General features: G+C 39.4%; 1 protein-coding gene across 4 annotated transcripts; it reads right to left on the bottom strand.

Annotated features, from left to right (window-relative positions):
* Positions 1 to 4,210: 4,210 nt before the first annotated feature.
* LOC310921559 (uncharacterized protein) lies at positions 4,211 to 23,158 on the bottom strand. 4 transcript variants are annotated; one of them, XR_014592167.1, is made up of 3 exons: positions 23,047 to 23,158; positions 7,151 to 7,365; positions 4,211 to 5,705 (listed from the first exon to the last, which is right to left on the bottom strand). XR_014592167.1 is itself a non-coding variant. In XM_083881724.1 (3 exons), exons 1-3 carry the CDS (start codon positions 16,288 to 16,290, stop codon positions 5,569 to 5,571), a joined length of 357 nt encoding a protein of 118 aa, XP_083737850.1. In that variant the 5' UTR covers positions 16,291 to 16,335; the 3' UTR covers positions 4,211 to 5,568. The 4 variants fall into 4 exon arrangements, 1 of the variants encoding a protein (XP_083737850.1); XR_014592168.1 differs by having other exon boundaries at positions 7,151 to 7,333; positions 23,047 to 23,157; XR_014592169.1 differs by having other exon boundaries at positions 23,122 to 23,152.
* Between the last annotated feature and the right edge of the window lie 1,598 nt (positions 23,159 to 24,756).

Raw genomic sequence — 24,756 nt, 5'->3', positions numbered from 1 at the left:
AATAGTTTTTGCATCAGGTAAAATTTGACTGTGAAGACAAGGTATTTGCAGAGGTAGAGAATATATGTAAATTTATGTCTAAATCAGACGGTCAATATGTAAAATTATATGTACAGATGGCAGATGCTGGGCCACAGCCCGGGCTAGTAGTGGTACTTTCAAGTTTGGTCGAAGCTGGAGCTTAAGCTGCAAAGGCAAAATCTTCATTCAGCCCAACTTCAAACCCAAAGATTTTTTTCTGCAGTAGAAAGGACTAGGAGAGGGAAAGCGTTTTCTCTGTGGTGAGAGAGCGGCAGGAGGGAAAAGAGCTGCCTTTTTGCGGAGACCTGGGATTTAGCATTGCAGAAGCTGGTTCTGAAGGCAAATCAATGAAATAGAAACGGGAATTTCCTCCGCTCTCCTTCCTGCTTCTGTCTTTGCCTGTCTCACCTTTTGAGAACCTGTTTTGTATTTGTATACATGCGTGTGATCCCGATTTCATTGTTTGCCTTTTCACACAAGCACTTTCACCTACATCCCCCTCCCCTCCCTTCCTCTCATTTGGCAGCCAGTTGGGCTTCTTCCTGCCTTGAATACCGCATTCCCTGGTTATTCAAGCTCAGTCATTAGCACCCTGTCCCCCCACTGAAATTATGAATGAAAAGCCTTGTTGTTCTTTACAAATAACTCGGGCTTCCTCAGTCAGTCAAATTCAAATGGCAGTGACTGCCAGACAAAGCGCCTGTATGATGGACAGTCCTCTCAGCAAGCCGTCAAGGCACACAGGAAGTTTTTAAAGGCACAATCAGGTAGCGCGGCCTGGGCGTTCCCCCCCGGGCGCGGGATGGGGAGCGGGGCTGGGGCTGTGGGGATGTGGGGGTGCGGGGATGTGGGGATATGGGGCTGTGAGGATATGGGGACAGGGATGTGGGGATGTGGGGCTGTGGGGATGTGGGGATGAAGGGATGAAGGGATGTGGGGATGTGGGGATGAGGGGCCGCGGATGCGAGGATGTGGGGATGTGGGGATGTGGGGATGTGGGGATGCGGGGATGCGGGGATGCGGGGATGCGGGGATGCGGGGCTATGGGGATGCGGGGATGCGGGGACGCGGGGACAGGGCTGTGGGGATGCGGGGCAGGCGCTGCCCTCCAGCGCCGGCAGCTCGGGCTGGCCGGGCGGCTCTGCCGGCACCTTGTCCCGGCGGGGGCGGCGGGCCCGGAGCGGCGGCACAGCCCCCCCGCCGCCCCACATTGTTCGCCGGCCCCTTTCACAACGGGGGAAAAGGTAATTGACAGCCCCATTGTCCGGCCCGGCCCCCCGCGGCTTTAAAACACTCCGGGGCCCCAGTCACACGTTGTCAATGGGAGCTGTCGGAGGTGACGAGTGAAGAAGGGCTGTTCAGGAAACAGTTTGAGCCCTTCAAGTGGACAGGCCTCAGTGACTTCTCCGGCACTCCGGCTGCCACAGGCAGCCCCTTCAAAAATAGCCTTAAAGCAATAAATCATACATGTTTCCTGCGCTATACAAGGAACAGCTGGTTATTTTTCTGTACTTCCCCTCCCCCCTCCCCTTTTTTTTTTTTAAGCCTAAAAATTATTTAAGCACAGGAAATCAAGCATGTCAAAGTTTGGCAAAGCAGTTTGGGTGATTTAGCAATTACAACACTTCTTTCTGTATTAGCCAATCCTTGGGCTTTGGCTTTTTATCTCCTCATTTCCACTGGTTTCTGCATCTGCTCCAATGACCGGGGTAACTCATCCCTTGTCTTCCTTACAGCAAGGGAAGTGATCTGCGTGCCTTGCAAGGAAAAGCTGTTCACTCTGATTCTTCTCTTTCATAGGAACTCTGTATGCTGGAGTTCAAAAAGACATCATGGATTTAGCCCATCGATTTATTTAGAGAACAAAAACCCTGAACCTGAGAATTACTGATGTGTGTCATTGTAAGCAAGTCTGTACCTCTGTGCTTAGTGTCCTTAACTGTCTGATGCAGGCAGTATTGATGCATCACCACGCGTGATACATCATATATGATGTGTGTGCATAATAATGTGTTGGATGCATTAAATTTTAAATACAAATACAGGTTTTTCTCCTAAGGCCTTTGCAACCTCAGGCTCTGTTGCTGCAGCTGGATCCACATGAGCCAACATTTGTGTTTGCAGCAACCCTTTTTAGGAGCCCACCTGCCTGGATCTGATTTCGCCCTTGGAGCTGTCATTTCCTGCCATCACACGAGGTAGTTAGTCCATGCTAACTAACTAAAACCCAGATCTGTTAGACTTAGTGTTGCCGTTTAGCAATGCCCAATTCTGCCAATATATTCAGTGCTTGGAACTGATGATGATACACTTAGGAAATAAAAAGCAGGGGTCAAATATTCTTTGCAATGTTCTGCAATGTCTGTACACTGTGACTAAAACATTGTATTCTAGCCAGAAGTGTAACTCTTAAAAAAAAACCAAAAAAACAAACCCAAAACTGACAGAAAAGCCAAATGATGAAATAAGGAGAAAATAGAACTTTTGTGGAGGTTTGGGGTCTGTGAAAATCAAAGCAAAAAAATAAAGAACTAGCTAATGTGCAGCAGCATTAAATTCTCCTTACTCGCATAATGTGGGATGTATGTTCTTATTTCTTTATCATGACACCTCTTAACAAGGTATAAAGCATATCACTGTTTCCTTAAGGGTGTCCAAAGGGTATTCAATTGAACAAAAAAAAAAAGATCATGAGAAAGGAGGTGTGTGGCAGCAGTTTTAAGTCTGTGATCTGCACAGTTCATTACATTAAACCATCCATTGAACAGCATTGCACTGGTAGGTGAGGCCATGGAGAGGAAGATTTGCATATTTTAATTTTTTTTTGAGTATTGTTACTGTTTTTCTTTCACTTGCAGTATGATATGTTTGTATGACTATTAGTATAATTTCGTCTCCTTGTGGGTGTAGTTTCAGTTCATCTATCCGCAGCACATTTCTGACGTAGTTTAAAGGCTAAGTTAACAGAGACTTGCTAAGTGCCTGAGACTAGTTTACAGGCAATTTTAGCCAAACCTTACAGCATGCTGTAAGACATGGCCCTCCTAAATATCTTTTGAAATCTTATGGGAGTAAAAGCTGTTCAAAACCTCAGACCAGATGCTTTGGTAGGATCCAGCCTTTAGATTGCAAATTACTCCAGGCAAGGATCTCCTTCCTGTTTGGCAACTTCCTAGAACACTTTTGCAGCCGGATACATAAACTGCTTATTATGTTGAGGAGGAGATACTCATCTGGGGTGATTTACCATTGCTCACTTTCATCCTCTGAGAATCCAGCACCATATGGAAGTCAGAGGTTATCCATATCCTGAAAAGGGAACCCATGGTGGAAAGCTTTTGCTGTAAAAACCTGTTTTCTTACTTTCCTTTACTGTGACCAAGAATTACATTTTCTTATATGTCACAATATACCAAGTAACCTGAAGTCTGCTCACACAGTTAATATAGCAATATTTTGCTGTTAAAATGAATGGCATTTTAGAACCTACCACCTTGGGGGCTTTGAGGTGTGCCTCTTGTGCTGGGGAACAGTATAAGAATGCCCAGTTAACAAGTTTGCTATTGCCTTTGCTCAGTAAAATGATTGCCTAGCCACCATTAGATCAATGAAGAAAAAGAATACCACCACTAAACAATAACTAGGACTAAAACCTTTGCTGTTCACTGACCTACATGTAGAAGTGCACTTGAAAAGCCATTACAGAATGTGTATGCTTATTCCCTGGCAGAGCTGAATCCTTCACTTCTCAATTTTCCCCATCTCTTTGGGTAGGCAGAAAAAAAAATCCAGTGTTTTAGAACACTGCTGGTAGAGAAACTCAATGTCAGTACTTTCCTAACAGGCTTTTCCTACTTAGCTAAAGCTCATTTTTACTGGGGATGAGAAGCAAGTATGACAAATATTTTTCTTCCGATATACAAACAGATCTGTGAGCTAAGGCTGTGAATCCTGCCATATGAAAAAGTGACATCGAGATGGCAGGAAAGCTGACGTGCTGAAAGAGGAGTGACAGCAAGGCTGACAGAGAAGCTTAACTGGGCAGTCAAGTGTGAAGAAAGTGCAGCTGGACAGGTGTCTGTAGATGACAAGATGGGAGAAAAAAATTCCAAGAACTAGTAACTGTCTGAAGAGGGGATAAATTTAATTTATTTATATATTTATTTATATTTTTAGTGCTTGCCTTATTGCCCTGGAGAACCATGCATTTCCTCTGGATTGCAGTGAGGAAACTGTTGTTGCTTTTACTTTGCCTTTGCCTCAGTCTTGCAGTCACATTCCCTTAACACTTGTGCAATCCAGAGTCTAATAAAGTCAAAGGGAGTTTTGCCATCAAGTTTAGTGTGGCCAGGATTTTACTAAGTTCATAAGTCCGGCAGTGTCAGCAATATTGGATTTGCATAGACCAAGGTTAAATTTGACTACAGCAGGGGCACTTTTCCCACATTTCCCCCCATTCCTCTTTCCAAAAGGAAGATGTAAGCCACTGTTGAAAGACAGTTAATGGTCTTTAGTCAGATCAGTGTAAACAGTGTGAACTTGGAGGGAAAAACACTTATTCTGCAAGGTATAGGCTAAATAGAGGCTGCAAACTCAACTAGTGCAGCTTGTAACCTACTCCTAGGAGTAGCTGCAGGAGCAGCTTGGGAATGAATTGAAGACCAAATTCAGTTTCTAGGAAACATGGTGCTAGTTTGCCTGCTAGCCCAATGCAGAACTCCATGAACACTCTAGCTTCAGCTATATGAGTCGTAAGTGCTGGGGTAGAAAGCTCTCACTGCCTCCTAAAAGGAGATATTTGCCCAGACAGCCAGAAAAAGTTGGGAACTACTGATTTAGATCACAGTATAATTTTCTTTTGAGATTCTTGTCAGTGCTTCCACCATTCAACCAGGAAGAAGTTGGGCTGCCAAATGAATTGAGGTTGAAACCTGTTTCTGAGCATATCTCTGGGTTCAGTAGGACATAAATGTAACAGATGAAGTTTCAAATCTTTTGAAGTCTACAGGAAAAATACCCTTGACTTTGATGAGGTCTGAATTTCATCTTTTTCCCATCACCTTCTTCTTCCCCCTTCACTTAATTCGCCTCATAAAACAAAAACTGAGACTCGTGTGTTTTTGTATAGCTGCATTCCTTTGAGTCATGCACTAGCATACAGGCTCCATTAGTATGTACAAAAGCCAGCTATACATATTCAATTGTAACTGTGCATGAGAAGATCCTCTACAACCTTAGGCTTCAACTTATGAAAATCTGATTCTGGAAGCTTTATGGTTCCAGACTCTTTTCAGGAGAGACAGGGAGCCAAGGGATGTGTCTGTCTGCTTCAATTTGCAATGAGCATTTTACTTGGGAATAAAACCTGCAAGATGCTGAGTGCTGCTGTTTGCTTTAACAGGAGTTCCTTTGAAGGCATGGTAACGTGGGATCCAATTTTGTGAGAATCCAATAATGAGAATCATGAGGAAAAGAAAAGGCTTTAATTGACTCTGTCTTTAAGTTTTCTGCAGTCCTTTGTATGGCTCTTCTAATGCGTAGAAGGGCTTAACACACATTTTTCCTCTGTCTGGAGTCAGGGGGTGAACAGGCCCTGCTGCTGTCAGCAGTGCAAAGTAGAGCAGATATCACGGGTTTCATCCTCAGAAGTTCTGCAGTCGGCTTCAGACACATGGAAGTTTCACCTGAGTAACGACAGGAAGATAAGGCTCATTAGCTAATTAATTCTCGTGACGCCCAGGTCACACCCCTTCCGTAGCTGGTTTGGCACAGGTGTGTTGGACATGCAGATGTGCACAAACATGCCCCTCTGTGCAGTGTTGTGTTGCTAAGTGCGGATGATTTGAAGATGCTTCTTTGTTACACGATGCAGCCACCATGCCCTGGACATCTTAGTTCTCATCTTGGTGAAATCCCCTAGCTGTGTATGCCTTGGTGCTCCAGATGCTAGAAGTTAATTATCCTACAGCAATCTGACACCTGTGTTACATCACAGCTGTATTTGTGATGCATAAAAATGTGCTTTTAGCACGGAATGTGCGATCATTAGGTTTTAAAAACATTTAACTGCGGGGAAAAATTGGAACAGGAAAGGACAAAACTCCCCTTGCAGGTTTGAAGCCCACAAAAAGCAATGCTCTATGCTCCCTCTGCTGGCACCAGGGCAGCCAGTCCTTCCGCTCCTAGATGGGTTAGCACACCAAGGCACTGACACTATTTCAGCACGAAAAAAACCTCATTCATTAAGTGGCACTGATTTTGTTTGGTATAATAAATAATAAGCCATTTAAGATTCCCCCCCCCCCCCCCCCCCCAATTCTGTTTTTCAGAAACAAGAGTTTGAGAAAGAAACAGAAAGCATAGCTAGGCTGCATGATTTTGCCTTTATACTTATATCTAACCTGAATAACACTGCTTCTTGTTACATAAGCTACAGACAAATAGGGAAAACACATATTTAGGGTATTATTGGTAGGAAAAAGAGAAAAGAGAAATAGCACTGTTTTATTCTTATTTTCTGTTTGCTTTGCTTTGTTTTGTTTTGTTTTGTTTTGTTTTGTTTTGTTTTGTTTTGTTTTTTTTTTTTTTTTTATGAGAATCGTACCTGAGGTGAGTGTTGCTATTCTATGACTTCTGTTTTTCATTCTAGCTGTTTTGGAGGTTTTATGTTATTAATATAGGTAACCTATTTATTTAATGATTCAATGAATATTAAGTAAGGCTTTGCTTTTCCTTTAACAAATGCTAATACATGGTAATATTTTCCTTTAGTAAATGACTGTTTGCACTGGTTTAGTGAACTGCAATTTATCACAGATAATTTTTTAACTATTGTGACTTTTAAAATCTCCCATTTGTGAAATTATATTTATCTAATTTTAACTGTCAAATTGAAGAGAAGAATTATTTTCTAACTAATTTTTTATGCAATACTTTTTGATGATTCTGACAAAAAAAAAAAAAAGCCAACACACTCGTATTTTATTTATTACTTCTCTTATCTGGATATGCTTTTGTTTGCAGTGAAACTGTTGGTGTAAGTGAACAAGAACTATGTTTTTTCCTAACTTTAGCTAAGAAATAGTGCAAAACCTTTGGTTGAATGACTGAACCATCACTGGTCAGGTACCTCTTGAGAAAGGACTGCAAAGCTCCCCTTGAGGAGTGGAGCAGAAGCGAGAGAGATGTGTAGACATTGGCCCCACAGTGATTCTTTGTTGCTGTCCTTGCTGAAGGGAAGTGATGAAGATGGTGCCCATCAACTGCAGTCCATTGTTCTTATTTTCTGCCTCTTTTTTATCCACTTTGCTTCCTGCAAAGAAGGACATAGCTGGAAGAAGAGCCCTGTTGACAGAGGGGAAATCTTTAACAACTTTGCCTCACAAAAAACCCCAACATATGCAGTAGGGGTTACTTTGTTATAATATAGAGGCTTTGGTGAAGTGCAGACGGGGAAAGCACATCTTGTGCAGACGGGGAAAGCACATCTTATGCAGACAGGCGTGGCTGAAGCCAACTTCAAGGTTGGCCAAGATCAAAATATCAATGTACACATACAGTACAGACCAAATAACTTTTGGAAAAAATCAGCTTCAAACAATGTTCTCATGTACAGTTCCAGAATACTATGACTAATTTTGAACATTTGAGTTACTCTTCTCTCCAAAATCAGTGATGGTGACACTATGACCAACAAGTTTTTTGAAACAGAATCTTTATTTAGTACTGAGACACTTCAAAGAAAACATGTTTGAAACCACTTAAAGAAATATATGCATATCTAGCTTTTCCCCAAGGCTTCTCTTTCCTTAGATCTGAGGGGCCCAACAAATTTCAGCACTCTTCACAAACCTATTCTCTCTTTCTCTTTCTCTTTCTCTTTCTCTTTCTCTTTCTCTTTCTCTTTCTCTTTCTCTTTCTCTTTCTCTTTCTCTTTTCCTTCCTTCCTTCCTTCCTTCCTTCCTTCCTTCCTTCCTTCCTTCCTTCCTTCCTTCCTTCCTTCCTTCCTTCCTTCCTTCCTTCCTTCCTTCCTTCCTTCCTTCCTTCCTTCCTTCCTCTTTTTCTTTTCATGTTTCCATAACAGCTTCTGATACTACAGCATGATAAGAAATACTTTTTCTATCCACAGTGGGACGAGACATTTAAACTTATATGCACAATTCACACAAAAATAGCCCCCCCCCACCTTCCCAAAGATTTTCACTTAAAAGAAGATGTAGTAATTTATACCGAGCAAAATATTTTCAATAGGCAAGCATATAGTGCTGGGATTCTTCAAAATGCTGCTCCAGTGGCTCATGTTGAATGAGCCCTGGTATTGCTTTGGCAGCTTCCCTATTTCTGTCTGCTCAGGGGATTAGCTAGGACCTAGAAGGACTGAAGGGAAGAACTGCACATCAGTTAAACAGAGGAAGCCAAGGGAAGAGAACGTGGGTGGGAGACTTTTTTCAAGTTAAGCAGTTATAACAAAGAATAGTAAAATGAAGAAAGGTGCAGTCTGAGCTCAGCTTGGGGCTGGTAGGTTGTACAATTTAAAGCAAAACCTCATAGTATAACCTTCTCTTTAATTTAGAGGATGTAGACTGATGAAAAAATTGAAATTGGGGTGGTATAAAAGTTTGTCTGAATTTAAGCCAAATAATGGACCAAAATACACAATTTCCTTTAGTGATCACAGGTTTAAAGGAATGTGAGTGAGGGCCATGTTCTGAGTGCAAAAAGCAAACAGAAAAACTATTGGAGAGTTCTCTGTTGGTAAAGCCTATTGCACAGTCTCAGAGAAGACTATAGTTCAGCTTCTGATATAAGGAGTTGGGATATGACAATTGTTCACAATAGGGGTTTGATTTAAGTGATGATTGGGTATTTGTACTTTACTTTCTCATGTACTGGGAGATTGTTGGTCTCTCTAGGGAAGAAGCAGCTGATGTTTATTTCTCTTACATAAATGCAAGTAGTTTTTGTTTAAAGCTGAGAGAATCTCTTGCCAATAATTTGATCAGCATTGTTACAATCTCACAAAAGATTTTCTGATCAGAAAAAGCTCCTTCCCCATTTCTGTCTAGCTTTAACAATATAACCCATGATTATATTTCCTCTCCCCTGTCCAGTTGTGGAGGGAAGTGATAGAGCAGCTTTGGTGGGTGCCTGGCATCCAGGCAGGGTCAGCCCATTGCATATGGTAATTTCATTTCATTGACTAAATTGCAAACATAAGTCCCACAGTTATTATTCCCATAATTTTATTTAGCAGCCTGATAACTTGTACAACTGCCACAGGTACCATTGTGCTGGATCAAACACCAGTCTGTCTCAAAGGTTTGTGCCAAATTTTGGAGGAAACGTGATCATACTGCCAGATAGTATTACATTTCACAAAATTATACCAAAACAAAAAAATTACCTCTATACATGTACACTCAGAAGGCAAATCTTCCTCTGCTGGTAACTGGATTTTGGAGTCATTCTGTATGCTGTAGCTGCTCAAGCATGCCCTCATATAAAATATTTTGCATTCATTGAGCCAAGAGGGTGATCAAAATGGATTTTATGGACAATACATTATTTTATTAAGATACTTAATTTAGCATTATTTTTGTATGCTCATTAGTAGCACCCATTCATGGAACAAAGCCATCCAACTGATTACTTAGGGGATATTGTGGTCCATAGGCCAGTTATAGTCCTCAGGACAACTACAACATCAGATAAGAATTATTTTCCCTGAGAAAACATCTGTGATATAACCCATCCCACGGAAGTCAAGAAGTTGTGTAGCATGAAGGTGAATCAGTGTTGGGACACTCACATAATGTGAGTTGTGCACACTGGAAAAAATAACAGGTTTATCATGGGTAGAAGGGATAAAGGATGACTCCAATCCTGCTAAAAAATTGCCTCCCTAGTTACACCTATGAGAGCCCTTGTACAATTACCCAAATACTGGATTTACATGCCCAGAAAAGATATTTAAATGCTTGCACACATAAGAAGGAAATCACTGCTGTGCTAAGGCAGATGGACTGTGACAACACTTTCCCCTTTCCAAGGACAAGCCTAAGGTTAGTGATGATGAAGGAATCAGAGTAAGATTAATGGGTTAAATGAATGTTTAGAATTCTGGATAGTGCAAAGAATTTTTCTATTTTCCTGTCTTTTCCCCTTTTTTCTCCAATTCCAATAGCATAAATAATCTCCCAGACACTTAACCTTATCCTTAGCTGCACTGGAAAGGTGGAATTTATCTTCAGAAACTTATGGTTATTGTTAATGGAATATGGTTAATGGACAGAAGCAGGCACTTTTAGAGTATTTCAGATGGCTGCTACAGGTTGAGAGGCATCATGCAAGTGCTCTCCAATAGCTATAAAAGAAACCAGGATGACTAATTTGGATGTAGATGTCTTTAAGTACTGTGATAGCTTCATCACAGAGCTCTTTATTAGGTCAGGTGTAAATCATTGTGATTCAACTCTATCTCCAAGTTTATTTGTAGCCTTGGATTGGGAGAGCACTGATGATAAACTGAGAGCACTTCATATAAACAGATTGGATTGCTGTATGTATGCAACATATGTGTATAAGACAGAAAAGACCAAGGTATTTTTTTAAGTTAGTTCCATAGCAGAGATGCATACTGGAGCAATTAATATAATCTAGAATAATATTAGAGGGAATAATAATAATGCAACTGTGATCATAAACCTTTTATTTACACCTGCAGATGGAGAGACTGATTATTCATTTGGATACTTTTGCTAGATTTAACCTCTGTTCTGCAGGGAGGTTTATCCTTTCTGTATGAGAAACAATATTGTGTTGCAGCATGCTGGCTGCTGGATCAGCTGTCACCAGATAACAATGTATAATTGCATACTGCCTACATGAGAACATCCTGTTGCTTCGTCTCCAAGAATAACTTCACTGCAGAGTTCATTGTTCTGCAGGGTCACTGCCAGTGAAGTCATGTGCTGCAGACCTCCAAGAAGAGGAACAGTAACACTGGTCTGAAAATCCCGATTTAAAATTAAAAAAAAAAACCCAAAAAACCAACAAAGCAAACAAACAAACAAAAAAATGTCCCTCCTAATCCCTCCTTTCCTCCCAAACCCAACTAAAAATACCCAAGCCAACAAAGCCCAGCAAAAGAGCCCCAGTGGTGAAATTTGCAAGGAGTAAAAATTAAGCCTGCTAAAGTAAAGGAACTTTCTTTCCTTGACAACTTAAAACTCCTTTTACACTATGACTTGCAATCATATGATTACATACACTCTTTACTCTGGAGCCTCTGACACATTTAATATGCACCCTAGATTATGTTCTTTGATTTTCTTTTTGCTTGACATTTCCTAGGTGTTGTTTCATACTGCTGATTATTAATTGTTTGCAAATGTTTGTAGTTTCAGCATTTTTGTCTTTAGATTCTTTCTATCTCTTGTTGACATCGTTGGCGGTTTTAGGTGTCACAGCTGTAGGGGTTAAGGTCTTGCCTGACTGTAAAGAAATTCAGTATTTATTTATGAGTGGGAAGACACTATCATTCATTTTTCTTTTCCTTCTTTTAAGTGGTCTTTCCTCTCACCCACAGTGCTGTAACACTGAGAGAGTTACTGCCTTAAATATTCTTTTAGAGTTGCTGTAACTACAAAAATAAAGAGCAAAGAAACAAAAAGACATTTTCTGTGTATTAGGAAGGAAGTGAGAGTTCTATTTGTAATGGAAAGCAGAGATATAAAAGTATATCTAATTTCTCAAAATGGTAATTAATTTTATTTTTTCTTTATGTTTTTCATTGCTAATGAAATATATAATTGCCACAATAGTATTTTATTAGCATAGGCACATGGAAGTGGACTTTCATCCTTTTTCTGAGTCCATAATGAAATGGTTAATTTTAGAATACTGTTTACTAGTGAACAATGCTCATCATGCAGGTGTTACCTGAGTTGTAAAGTGAATACTATATGGTTTATATTATAAATTATCTAACAAAATAGCATTTTTCTTAAGAAACAGACTTTTATAAAACTCGGATTTTTTTTTTTTTTAAACAATTATAGTGTTGAGTAATGCAGTGTTCTGGTAAGTTCATTTCAAATTGAGCAAAATGCATGAAATTAAAATTTGTAATTTTAGACTGGGTTTCAAAAAGTTTGGTGATACCAATTTTTCTGTGAGGTCTTCTGGTAAATGGATTATGCTGTCCTTTCCATTAGAAAAGGATGATTGCTGGGAAGATAAAGCAGTTTGGTGTGGTGTCAGAAAAAATCATGGCATGCACATACAAAACCAGCCTCAGTCAACCTGAGATGCAGGTCTCCTGCACATTTCTTCCTGCAGCTTCTAGCCAATAGGTTTGCTCCATTTTGGGAATGACAGGGCCTACCATGGTGACAGTGTGCTGGCAGCACTTATATCTTCCAGTAAAATTGCACTGCGTTTTCATTTAAATCGATGTGTTCCCATGGTGGTGCCATTTAAGCTGTTAAATCATTCATTTTCTTCCTACTATACAATACTTCTCAAAATGCACTCTTTTGATAGCTCACATCACTGTGCACATGCAATCTAAAACTTCTGAGAGCGATTAGGATTATGTTTTCCCATTTCATCCCCTCTAATTGAAGAGATTAGACAGTGACAATATGTCCTAGATCTTTCTTACTTTGCTAATATCCACTTTTTCTACCAATGTTTCTTTTTTTTTCTGTGTCCTGACCAATCAACATTAGGCATCTCTAGTAAGATATTTATTTCACTTATATTTTAGAGGATATCAAAACTCAGTATTGTGTGTTTTCCTAATGGTGGACCTAACGTTTCATCTTTGTTAATATTGTCCTTTTTTCTTAATTTTGCTCTCTTAAAGACGCCTACATTATTATCTGCACTGATTTTCTGGTGAAATCTTAGTCATAGTGAAGTTCATGAGAATTTTGGCATCAACTTCAAAGAGGGTATGATTTCCCATTTGTGTGTATTAAAGTATACTTGTATTTTTCAGTGTGAGGAAGTCTTCAATTCTTACCATGGAACTTTGAGAGAGTAGAATTAGAGTAGAATTTGGCACATATTAGAATATCAGATCAAAAAGATACACTATCCAGACCTAATACCATAAGGTATTATACCATACCATGACCTCTTATCATAAAGAATATATGCTATTTTTACCATTCACGAAAAACAGACTTAAAAAAAAAGTCATCTGAATTTTTGAATTTTCTTTTATTTTTGAATCAACTTCACATATCACATGCATGCATTAATTAATCCTTCTAGATTTTGTAATATTAAGAAAGCAAGGGTGACTTTTGTCCATAGGATTTGAAGCATGCACAAGTTAGATCTCTAAATCTAAATTAGACTTTTTATACTCCCTGTAGGAACGTAGGACATGATGTGCATGACATTATTCCAGAAGCCAACATTATTATGCAGAGTTTATGTCATGATTTAACCCCAGCTGGGATCTAAGCCTCACAGAGCTGCTCACTGACTCATCATTCCGCTGGGATGGGGCGCAGAATTGGAAGGGTAAAAAGGAAAACTCATGTGCTGAGATAAAGACAGTTAGATAGGAAAAGTGAAAATTGCACACACAAGCAAAGCAAAACAAAGAATTCATTCACCACTTCCCATGGACAGGCAGGTGTTCAGCCATCTCCAGGAAAACAGGACTCCATCATGTGTAACAGTGGCTTGGTGTTGTGGTTTAACCCCAGCCAGCCAGAAAACGATTACCAGGCAGCTGCTCTGTCACTCACCCACCATTGGGTCAGCAAGAGAATCAGAAGGGTAAAAGGTGGAAAACTTGTTGATTGAAATTAAGACAGTTTAACATGGAAAGCAAAAGCCATGCATGCAAGCAAAGCAAAACAAGGAATTCATTCACCGTTTCCCATGGACAGGTGTTCAACCTTCTCCAGGAGAGCTGGGCCCCATCTCACATAACAGTGACTTGGGAAGGCAAACACCATCACTCCAAATATCTCCCCTTCCTTCTTCTTACACCCTTACTTACTGAGCATGATGCCATATAGTCTGGAATGTCCCTTTGGTCAGCTGAGGTCACCTGTCCCAGCTGTGTCTCCTCCCAACTGCCTCACCAGGGTGGCAACACAAAAAGGAGAAAAGGCCTTGGCTCTGTGCAAGCCCTGCTCACAATAACGAAAACATCTCTATATTATCAACCCTGTGTTCAGCACAAATTCAAAACATAGGCCCATACAGCCATTGTGGAGAAAATTAACTCTATTCCAGCCAAAAACAACACACTTGGGAAGACAAAAGCCGTCACTCTGAATATTCTCCTTTTCTTTCTCCTTACCCTAGTTTTTTTATGCTGAGCATGACAGCATATGCTTTGGGATATCCCTGTAATCAGTTGGGATCAGCTATCCTGGCTGTATCCCCTGAAAACTGCTTGTGTGCCCCTAAACTACGTGCTGGTGCTGGGGTGGTGTTAGCAAAACAGGTCCTGAGTCTGTGTAAGCCCTGCTCAGCAACGTCTGTATTATTAACATTATTTACAGCACAAACCCAAAACACAGCCCTGTACCAGCTACTGTGAAAAAAAAAAAAAAAAAAAAAAAAAAAAAAAAAAACAAAAAAAAAAAACCCAAAACAAAACCACAAAAAAACAACAAAATAAAACCCCCCTCTATTCCAGCTAAAATCAGGACAGGTAATTTCCTGTTTTTCTTTGTCTGTCGTGAAAAACCTAGAGGGACTGGCTCAGTGAGAATAGTGTCTTTATTGCCCAAGATAGAACCTGTGAACCACACCCTAAATTTCCTACATTCTATGCCAAAGATAGGTGTCTTGATTACTCTTGTACTTCAGAAGTACATTATGGATCTCAATGTGGTCCTTTTCTGGACCTGTTCCAAAGAGTTGAGGATAATTTTGGAGAGGCTGGCTCTAAATCGCTTCTAATATTTGTTTTCACACTAAATAAGATACATGGTTCAGGTTGGTGTCTTGTTTTATTTTTCTACTTTAAATTTCTTTTTCTTTCCTATTTCTTTCATTGGTAGAGTGTTTTTTTCATCTTTGTACTTCTTTTCCTCCTTTCGTAGCTATATAAGTCCTTTTATTCTCCTTTTCCCTTTTTGGCCTATTCAGATTTAAGAGTCCTTGGATTCCTTTCCTGCCACTCCTTCCTGTATATGTACTTTGAGCTCTGAATAGCCCTTTTGAAGACACTCTGACCATTGCTTTGCCTTATATCTCCTTCTTTCCCCCCTCCTCCACAGATGAGTTTCATTTCTTTTGCAATTTCCCAAAAGTCTCCAATGTTTTCTTCATTTTTTTTCTTTTTTTTTTTTTTTAAAGATAAGTTTTAAGTATTTATTTTTTTATCTCATATTTACTATTTTATGTTCTCTAAAATGCTTCTGAAAATGGAGTTGATTGCCTTACTTAGGGTTTTGGGTTTTTTCCTGAATTATTTTCTTTCTGTATATGATTCAAGTACTCTGATTTCATAGTTTCAGTGCCCCACTTCCCAACAGCTGAAACTTTGATCCAGTTCTTCATCTTTAGTTTTTGGAATTCACTATATGTGTTTGAAAACTTTGTATCTGTATGCACTATCTAGAGACTTGATCAACTAAAATGCAATCAGGGGTTAGTGCCTCCCTTGGCTCTGTTCCAGAGTACTGGCCTAAGGGATATGCATGAAATTATGCTATAGGATTTTTTTGTTATTGTTGTTTTTAATTTCTTGTATGCTTACCTGAGATTTTTACCATTCACTGTTGTCATTGTCAAAATGATAAAATATGTCCTTTGAAAGAATTATACAACATATTTTACACCTATTGATTTTCTCTACTCTGTCTTTCCCATGCATACTGCATCCTGTCTTTTCAACACAAGGGAATTATCCCACTAAGTTTCAGTTAGTCTTTCCAGATCATAATCTCCTTTATTTAGTACACCACCTTCCAGTTCTTGCTTGTTTCCTTGCACATTTGAGTCAGGCATTATATTCATGTTATCCTTCATCTTTTGCTTCAGAACAATTTTAGTTTCTCGCCTAATTTGTATGTTGGAAGTACAAGCCGGATTATCCAAATTAAGTGAAAGCTTTCCCTTTCCCTCCTTCTCCTGGAGGTTTGCAGCCTGCCTAACAGGCCCTGCCAGTTCTGAGCCCAAGAGGCAACCTGTCTGCATAAGGGGAGACAGTGTAATCCAAACAGTTGGCTTTGGCAGCAGGAGGCATTCCAGTGATCTCTGCATTCACACCCCTCCAACCTACCCCATCGGAGCTTCCCTTGGTTGGCTTCCAGCATGAGCATTTTACTTTCTTCAGCCGTGCTTGACATGGGGAAGTCTTCTGCAAACTCCTTATCTGCACAGTTCCAATTAATTTTCTTTTCCTTACTGTCTGAAGAAACAGTTTCTTGTATATTATATCAGTATACTTTATTGGTGTCATTTGTTTCTTTAGGGAATATGATGATTAGCACTCCTGAAGCATTACTCAATAGGTCTAGCAACACCTTTGTTATGACAGTCCTTTTCACCCTGGCTCTCTATCGTGTTTTGCTTATGTAATAATTTGAACTATTTTCCTTGTACACAAATTAATCAGTTGAGACTGCTTATCCTTTCTGTCTTTCTGACAGGTCTCTTTCAGTGCTTCTGCTGCAGTCATACATGGTTGGAACTCATTTTTTTTCATATTGAAAGAATAACACACCTGTTGCAGGTGTTAGCACTGTTTCCACACATATTTCCCATCTGCTTTTCCTGTGGGCTTTCTTAGGATTCTGCCTTGGCACAAAGCTTTGCTTTTCTCCTCTTCTATATGTGGGGTCTAAATTGTCTCTTCCTTTTATTTATTTTTTTCTTCTGGTAATTTCTTCTCTTGGTCTTTGTCCAGTCCGTTTCAGTCTGTCTTTCCCATTTGCACTTCATTTGGCTGTTCCCTTATCATTCATAGAATACATCTATTCCCCACTGGGTTTGTCCACGGAAAGGTCATGGACATAGTTTTGAGCAGCTGTTTCTTCCTGTTCTTCAGGCTGGTTTGCAATGTCAAAGCCTTTTGCAATCCTTTCTACATTAGCTGCACCCATCCTGTAGCTGATTCTTGACACTGCCCAATTTTCTGCCTTGGTTTGCCATGTGCTACCATTTACCTAAGGTGATCCTAGCTACCACTTATGACCAAAAACATGAGAGGGGGGAAAAGCGGGGTTAAAGCTAAAACTGTGTTTTCCTGAGGCTGCAGCATGCTGGGAGACCCATCTTCCTGCTGCAGCTATCTGAGAAGCTGGTCACAGCTTTCTCTTAGCTTGGGCAGAATTTGTGGCCAAATGCTGGGAGATTTGTTATAGACATGGGTAATCAAAGTAAAGGAAAAGATAAAGATCCTTTAGCTATAATCCATACAGCAGTCATCATAATACTTTGCTTTCAAATATTATTTTTCTGGACTGGAAACACAGTCTTGTGAGAGCGGTACAGCCATTTGGTTTGAGGACAGCACCCCATGCAATGTCATAGTTACAGAATCATAGGACAGCCTGAGTTAGAAGGGGCTTTTAAAGATCATTTAGTCCAATCCCCCTGCAATGAGCATGGTCTCCTCATGCACCTGTGAAGAAACAGTAGGTTTTCTTGGGTCATTAAATGAAAATGTAAGGAAAACCCCCCAGGCACTATTATTCCACAGCCAGCAGGTTCCTTCTCCAAATCATGCCCTTAACTGCTTTGTACCCTGAAGGTGCTCAGGTGAGAGGGAAGAGCTGCTGCCTACCTCCCTCTGGAAAACGTCCAGTCCTCTTTGCATTGACTGTCATCCTTCTTGTACCCACATATGAATTACCTTGCTTAGGCAATATTTCCATATGTCCATACTACTGCCACATGTAGCAGAGAATGGTAGAAATATAAGGAACTTCTCCCTGGTTCAAGGCTAATTAGGCTTGCTGCAAACTTTAAGGAAGCAGGTTTGGGGTCCCTGTTGTAGCTCTTTACATATGTGGGTTATGGGGCCATCCATAGAAAGTGCATATAGGTCACAGAGGCTCTGAATTCTGCTTTTCTCCCTCCAGATTCTTTGATGTGAATTTGCTGGTAGTGACTCCCTTCAGGCATGAATTCCTCACCAGATGTTATGATGTGGGTTAAAAGCACTTCGTTTAAGGGAGATCTCAGCCCATTTCTATGCAAAACAAGTTCTCTAAGGAGACAAAGATGTTCAACGTTGTTCTCTGTATAGGATGTTAATCAGAATACAATTTTCTAAAAGCACTGTTTAATTTTGCTATCTTGTATTGTTGACTTCTGTTGATACTCTGTGGATGATTTGCATTTTTATTTCACCATATTTTTTTCTTCATCTTATAAAATGACTGTATATTTTACAGGCCTCTCTAAGATCAGATGGCTGAGTAAGAGTCAGGAAAAAAAAAAGCAAACATTTTAGAAGGGATTTTTGTCATTTTGTCAAAATGGGCCACAATCAAACATATTTGTATTAGGTCAAAAATAACATTGAAATTGAGGAGAGGGTAATTTTGCAGTCTGCTAGTAATTTTCCCTTCTCAAGAAGCAGATTAAGTTTTGTTCAAAACAACTCAATCTCTACTCTTCTCACTAATGTACATGGAGTGTTTGATATTGCATTTCATTATGTAAACCTTGCTTTAATGCTTCTCATTACTTCTGCTCAAGTAACCCTGAATAAATGTAGTATCTGGCACAAGATGCCGTTCCTATGGCATTGTTTCAAAACTAGTGCCTTTGTGTTGCACAAGATGAATCTCTCAGTGACATGGCAGAGCCTCCACTTTAAATCTTCAATTTCCATCTAACAAAAGCCTGACATCCTACATGAACTACCAGATCCCTACCCCAGGGCATCAAGCCAAAAATGCAGGATTAAGACCTAGTTATGAAAAGGTCTTGAACTGAACATGAATAAGAAAATTTTGGTTTAGGAACTATATATGGACAGCACTAGGCAAAGGTCTTTAGTCCCGTCTGTTTGCAATCTAAAACCGTTGTGAAAATACTTTCTTTACTTTGCTGGCATGGGCAATCAGAGAAGCAGGAGTGAAGGAAGGAAATGAGACTATCTAATTATGCTCCTGTAAATGTCCTCCAATCCCTTGCTAATGTGGCTGGGGGAAGTTTTTCAAAACTGAAGTGGACAAATATGGTGCTTCTTGTCCAGTTGAAGTGTGAAACCAGGCTTGGCTAGAAGGCTCCAGGAAAGCCTGACTTTAAGCGCATGGCCATACTGCATCATTTGCTGCGTCAACAGCAGCCAACAGAAATGACAACTGAAGCTGTCTGTAACACAGCACTGTCTTCTAGGCTCTAAAACCTCAAAGAAATCCTTCATTAGACTCCACTGTGTCTATCCTAAGGATGACATGATATTATAACCACTTACCACCACTAACAATGTTTAGGTAGATGGTACAATTTGTCATTGTGCACTAAATAAAAAAAGGGAAGGAAGAGAAGTAGAGTTTTGGATACACTATTGTAGGCACTGCTTAACTGTTGGCTCAGTCCCAGGCTCTGGGAGAATCTCTCCAAACAACTGTTTCTGAGTCAATATGTGGCAACATGGGTCTAATTTGTTCCAGGGACCACCTCCAAAACCAGTCACATTTTGTTTTGGTCTCTGGCCCCATTTTATTTAACAGCATAGACATAGTCATGGGGTTTGGGTTGGCATGTGGTATTATGAGGCTTTTCATGATGATTCTGTTTCTCAGTGACTTCACCTCATCAAACTTCAGCTTCAAAATCTAGCCTGTCCAAATCTCCATCTGCCTTATTATATTTCCTCCATCCAGCACATCCAAAGTTCCAAACGTCTGTGATCTACTGTTTTATACAAATTATCATCTTGTGGTTTGTCTTTTCTGTTCTTGGTTTATTTTGTTGGGTTTGATGGGGGTTTATTATTACCTATGCTTTGATTTTATTTGTTGTTTTTGTCATTGTTTGCAATTTTGATCTGAACTCAACATGAAAAAACAAGAGGTAAGTTCCTTCTTGTACATCTTCTTCATGTCTGTATGCTTGTGAAACTGATTTTTTCACTAGCATGGCTTAGCTAGCACAAGCCTGTGCAGAAGAAAAAGTTTAAAATATATTTCAATACCTTGCCTTATATTAAGTTCTATTAGAAACATAGAATGTAATAACCAAGGTTTTCAACTTAAGATGTAAGAATTTTACAGCAAATATATACTTTTTCTTTGTATCTCTATTTTGCTAAATTAATCTTCTGTGTCAAACAATTACCTGCCTAAGGAGAAGTATGTGGAGGGATATGATAGGTTCAAGAGTATTTAATTAAAATATATCTCAAAATCATAGCTCTGGGATTAATAATTGATAGAAATTCAAGTATTTCACACATTTGTGTTCATGGAACCTTTAACCCTAAAATCAGTACTTCTACAAAACTTATTATGTAATGGAAAGCCTCCAATTCAGCTGATATCACTAGATATCAATTGCTCTGAAAGTCAGAACTTTTTTCTACATTAAGTTTATATTTTAAGAAGGGCTGGCATTGTGCAGTGTTGACAGCAAAACATGAAAAGTCCTGCTGAGCTTGTCTATACACGTTTTGCTATGGCAGAGCATAAAATTCTTTGCTATGCAACTGAATGAATACCAAAAGAAAATATGAATACATGTATCAGGGAAATGAAGTGTTTTTTAAAAGGCCTTTCTTCTGAATGAAAGACGAACAAAGAAAGATTGGCTAAGAATCAGCAAGCTAGTTATATTTTTTTCTACCTTGGGTGGCTCTGAGGTTTGACTGGGTGCCAGTTAACAAATTAGGTCATTGATATGTTACTTTTGCATATGGAATAATTCTTGATAACTATATGGTCTGTCCACACATGCGAGACTAATCATAATTTGCAACATCCTTCTTTCTCATTTTGGGAAAGAGTTTTTACTGTCAAAACAAAATTTACTGATGCAGATTTCACCCCTCCCTCCCCCTCACGTTCCTCACCACCCATCAAATAAGAACAAATGAAAAGGAAAGAGCATGTCAGAAGTTATTTCATTTCAAACCACCTCTCATCAAAAGGAATGATAAATAAACCTGAAAACGAACTCTCAATTCTCCTAGGCCTGTTGTGTTTCATTCAGAGGAAAGGGAAGCAGTCACATTTTCAGTAACAGGAAGGGCAAAACCTTTTTTGGAAATTTAAAGAAGAGCTAACCACAATGTATTAAAGTAAATGCATATATTATTATAAGTATATGCTTATTTCATGAGCCTGGGTTCTCTTGGAGCACAGATAACTAAATGCAAAGCATTTACATTAACTAAATGCAAAGCTACAAAATGCTACTGTTAGGATCAAGTAGTGATATAGAATCAGGCGGTGATTGACACATATTTTGCACAAGATGACATAGCAGGAATTCAGCTTCCTCCTCCTGCTTTTCAATTTTTAGCATCTATGAGTTTGCCAAACAGTGTGCACTGATGATGTCTACATTTGGCCCCCGTTCTGGATCGCCTCTTTTCTCAAGTGTTCCCAGCTCCTCCTCATGTGTTCAGCAGATTTTCAGCCCCCATCACCAGCACCGCACAGCCCCGTGCCTCCACACGGCCACCTGGCAGGGAGACAGGCTGTCTCCCATTTCCATCTCCCCCTCCTCCTCTCCCACCCAGATTGACCAGCAAAAGAGGCAGAGGAGGAGAGGGAAGGGGAAGTGGTGGCTGGCAACAGTTCTTCTCGGAAGGTCAATTAAAGGCTGAGAGTTGGGAAAGAAAGGATGAAAGGACTGGGTTGTGATGGCGTGTAGGGAGCAGGGATCAGGGAGCCAGGGATGACTTGGAGAAGTGCAAGAGAGGAGGGGGAAGTGAATGTGGCTACAGGAAGACTGAGTGTGCAGTAGGGAGGGTGAACCACAGGAATGGAGACTTTGGAAGCATAGTGAAGGCAAGATGATTGATGATAATAACTGACAATTTAAGGAGAAGGAGACACAGGAATAGGAGAGCAGAATAAGACAAGATATTAGGATTTTCTGTATCCTGTCATATGAGACAGCCCCTGGATGCTAATCAAGAATTTCAATATAGTAATTCTTTTTTGAATGTAAGATGGTGATAAGTATGTTTTCTGTAAATTATAAGTTAGGTATGTCAAATGGGAAGAGAGGGTACCTTGCAATGGAAAAACTCAAATAAGATTTACAGTGTAATACAAATTATAGTTGCATAAACAATGTATTTCCATATGCTCTTCTTTACTTTTAGTTGTTCTTTCAAATCTTTTTGCCGTGCAGGTGTTGTCAGTTTTTGTAACATACCTTATCTTTTGCATGCACTCTCAGAAGAACAAACATTACTTCTATGCAGCCAAACAAAGGATTGCCAAAGAGAAAAATGAAGAACTGAATCCTTTGTTACAAGTCAACACATGTGTCTATATATTTATGTATAAATATTTATATTTCAGCAAATTTTAGGCTGCTGTGAGAGGGTTGTATAGAAGACTGAATGGTAAATGAGGCTTGTTTTAGCTTTGAAACATGACTTTATTGGATTGGTATTTATAGACAAAGCACACAGCAAATTATTAGTTCCTTTTTTGTTTGTAATCATTATTATTACATATTCATATCAGTTATTCCTTAACAATCCTATCTTAAACTAACCCCTGACTATCTGCACTAGTTCTTTGGCTTTGTTCCTAACTATGCCAACCTTTCCAAGATGCATATGCTATAGAAAGAATGGCACTCTAGCAATCTGGGTGCAAGTTAGTCAGTGCCAATAAAACCAGACATCTCTTCTTGTTTTGACACAGTAGACAGAGCATGGGTGACCTTGGAGAAGCCACTGAACAAACAATGAGGTTTTCTGGTTTGGCTGTACTGTATTAGATTAAGAAACTAAGCCACCCCTAAGAGCTTATTCCTACAATCCCTATTGTATTTATTTGTCTAGAGAATTTGAGATTTATTGATCTAGAACAAAAAAATTGTATGATGATTTAGTGTACTCACCAGAGGATGGGTGTGCTCACATCCTGTCCCTCTTTAAGGCTTGTTTATACGAAGGGTAAAAAAATGTATACTCACAGCAATAGTAATTTCCGCTTCTACATATTGGGGCTGGATTGTAGTTTATTCTCAAAAATAGTAATGGTTTTGTCATCCGGTTTAGTTTCACTAAATCTTCCCATTTTTGGAAAATCAGGAAGAGATACTCATCAGCCTTGCTATTTTTAGTTTATTTATTGTTGTTTTTTCCTATAAGAACATTTTTTAAATGCAGTTGTAGATATTTCTAAAGGGGTTGCAAGTTACTGAGAATTTATCATCCAATGTGTCTACAAGAAAGAGCATTTTAACCTTCATTAACAAAGTCACAATGCAAGCTTGTGGTGTTAATGTACAAGGAAAAGAAGCATTTCTTCTGACACTGAATAAATACATTTTGGCCAAAAGATCTGTTCTGGGAATCCATACAAAATCACAGACATCCTGTGCAAGGTTTTTATAAATGAACTGCTAAGGCACTTTTTGCCATGACATTTGTGCAAATGGAACTGAACGAACCACGGAGACGCTTTATCCTCCACGTACACTGTCTCAGAAGGGTGTGTTACTCTTCTCACTACAGCTCTGCATTGTCTCGTCCCTCCAGGGACACAGCTGATACTAATCTCTCACCTTGTGCTGCAGTCAGACAGAAGCTTTATTAATAATGACAATGGCACATCCTTTGCAGCGTCTTCCTGCTTCACTTGGAGTCTTCTCAGATGTTATCTTCATTGTTTCAGAATAGCTATAAATACAAAAGTATTTACAATGAATTGTTTCCAAAAAATTAATTACTGAACTATGAACTAAGTTTATATTGGCTTTGTTACTCTCAAACTCAAAACTGAGAGCAGAATCAGTTAGATAAATGCAATTCTTCATATCAAATATATCTGATCTATCATTATAGATTCATTTTCATGTGAAAAATATGAGGCAGCATCTTGGACAAATGTGCCCCTGGATAATTTCAGGTTGGAAAACATGCACTAAAAACAAGCACAAAAGAAAAACCAAAAGACTTGAATTTTTCATTTGGTAATTTTATTTAAATTAGATTAATAATTAACACACAAGCTACACCTTTTCTTCCTTGTGAGTCTCAAAGGAGTCTAGAAATGGATAACACTACACTCATCAAAAAATGGAAATACAGGATATTACTTTACATGCCCAAGTCACATTTCTCTTCAGAAAGATTAGGTCAAGATTAGATCTTTAACTGATGAGACAGGCAATTTCCACCTCTTCATGTTGTCCAGGATGTTTTCAAGTGATGTTCTTGGGCTTTTGGTCATAGGCCTCAACAAAAAGACTAGGTATCTTATGATGTGCTGAGGCAATGATTATCCCTGCCGCTATGTGCAAACCTAGAAGCCTTTTATTGCTAGCCATTATAGGGTTTTTTTCCCTCTCCTTTATTCCTGTGAAGCATGTACATATAAACAGGAGGAAAAAGATTCAAGAGTTGGAGCCATCCCAGAGGAGCTCTCAGCAGGACAAAGGATATGATGGAATTCTCCAGAACTTCACCTGTCAGTCCTTCCATAAAACATGCAGTTTTCTGTCTCTCTTTTCTTTAGGGAGATAGGTTTCCAGGGGTAAGGCAATAGTAATTCCACTGCCACTGTGGATGCAAAGTGTTGTGTTTCTTACTTTCACCATGGGAAG

The sequence above is a fragment of the Zosterops lateralis genome (genome assembly GCF_965231275.1).
Source record: "Zosterops lateralis genome assembly, chromosome: 2".
NCBI classification, from domain to species: domain Eukaryota; kingdom Metazoa; phylum Chordata; class Aves; order Passeriformes; family Zosteropidae; genus Zosterops; species Zosterops lateralis.
Note: the sequence above shows the minus strand (reverse complement) of the source record. Positions and strands in the feature narration are given on the sequence as shown.

Excerpts from the sequence above, each read along its gene's own strand:
- LOC310921559 (XM_083881724.1), bottom strand. Across the intron at positions 5,706-7,150 it reads TTGCAGTCCTTTCTCAAGAG|GTGAAACTTCCATGTGTCTG; the intron begins GTACCTGACCAG and ends GTCGTTACTCAG.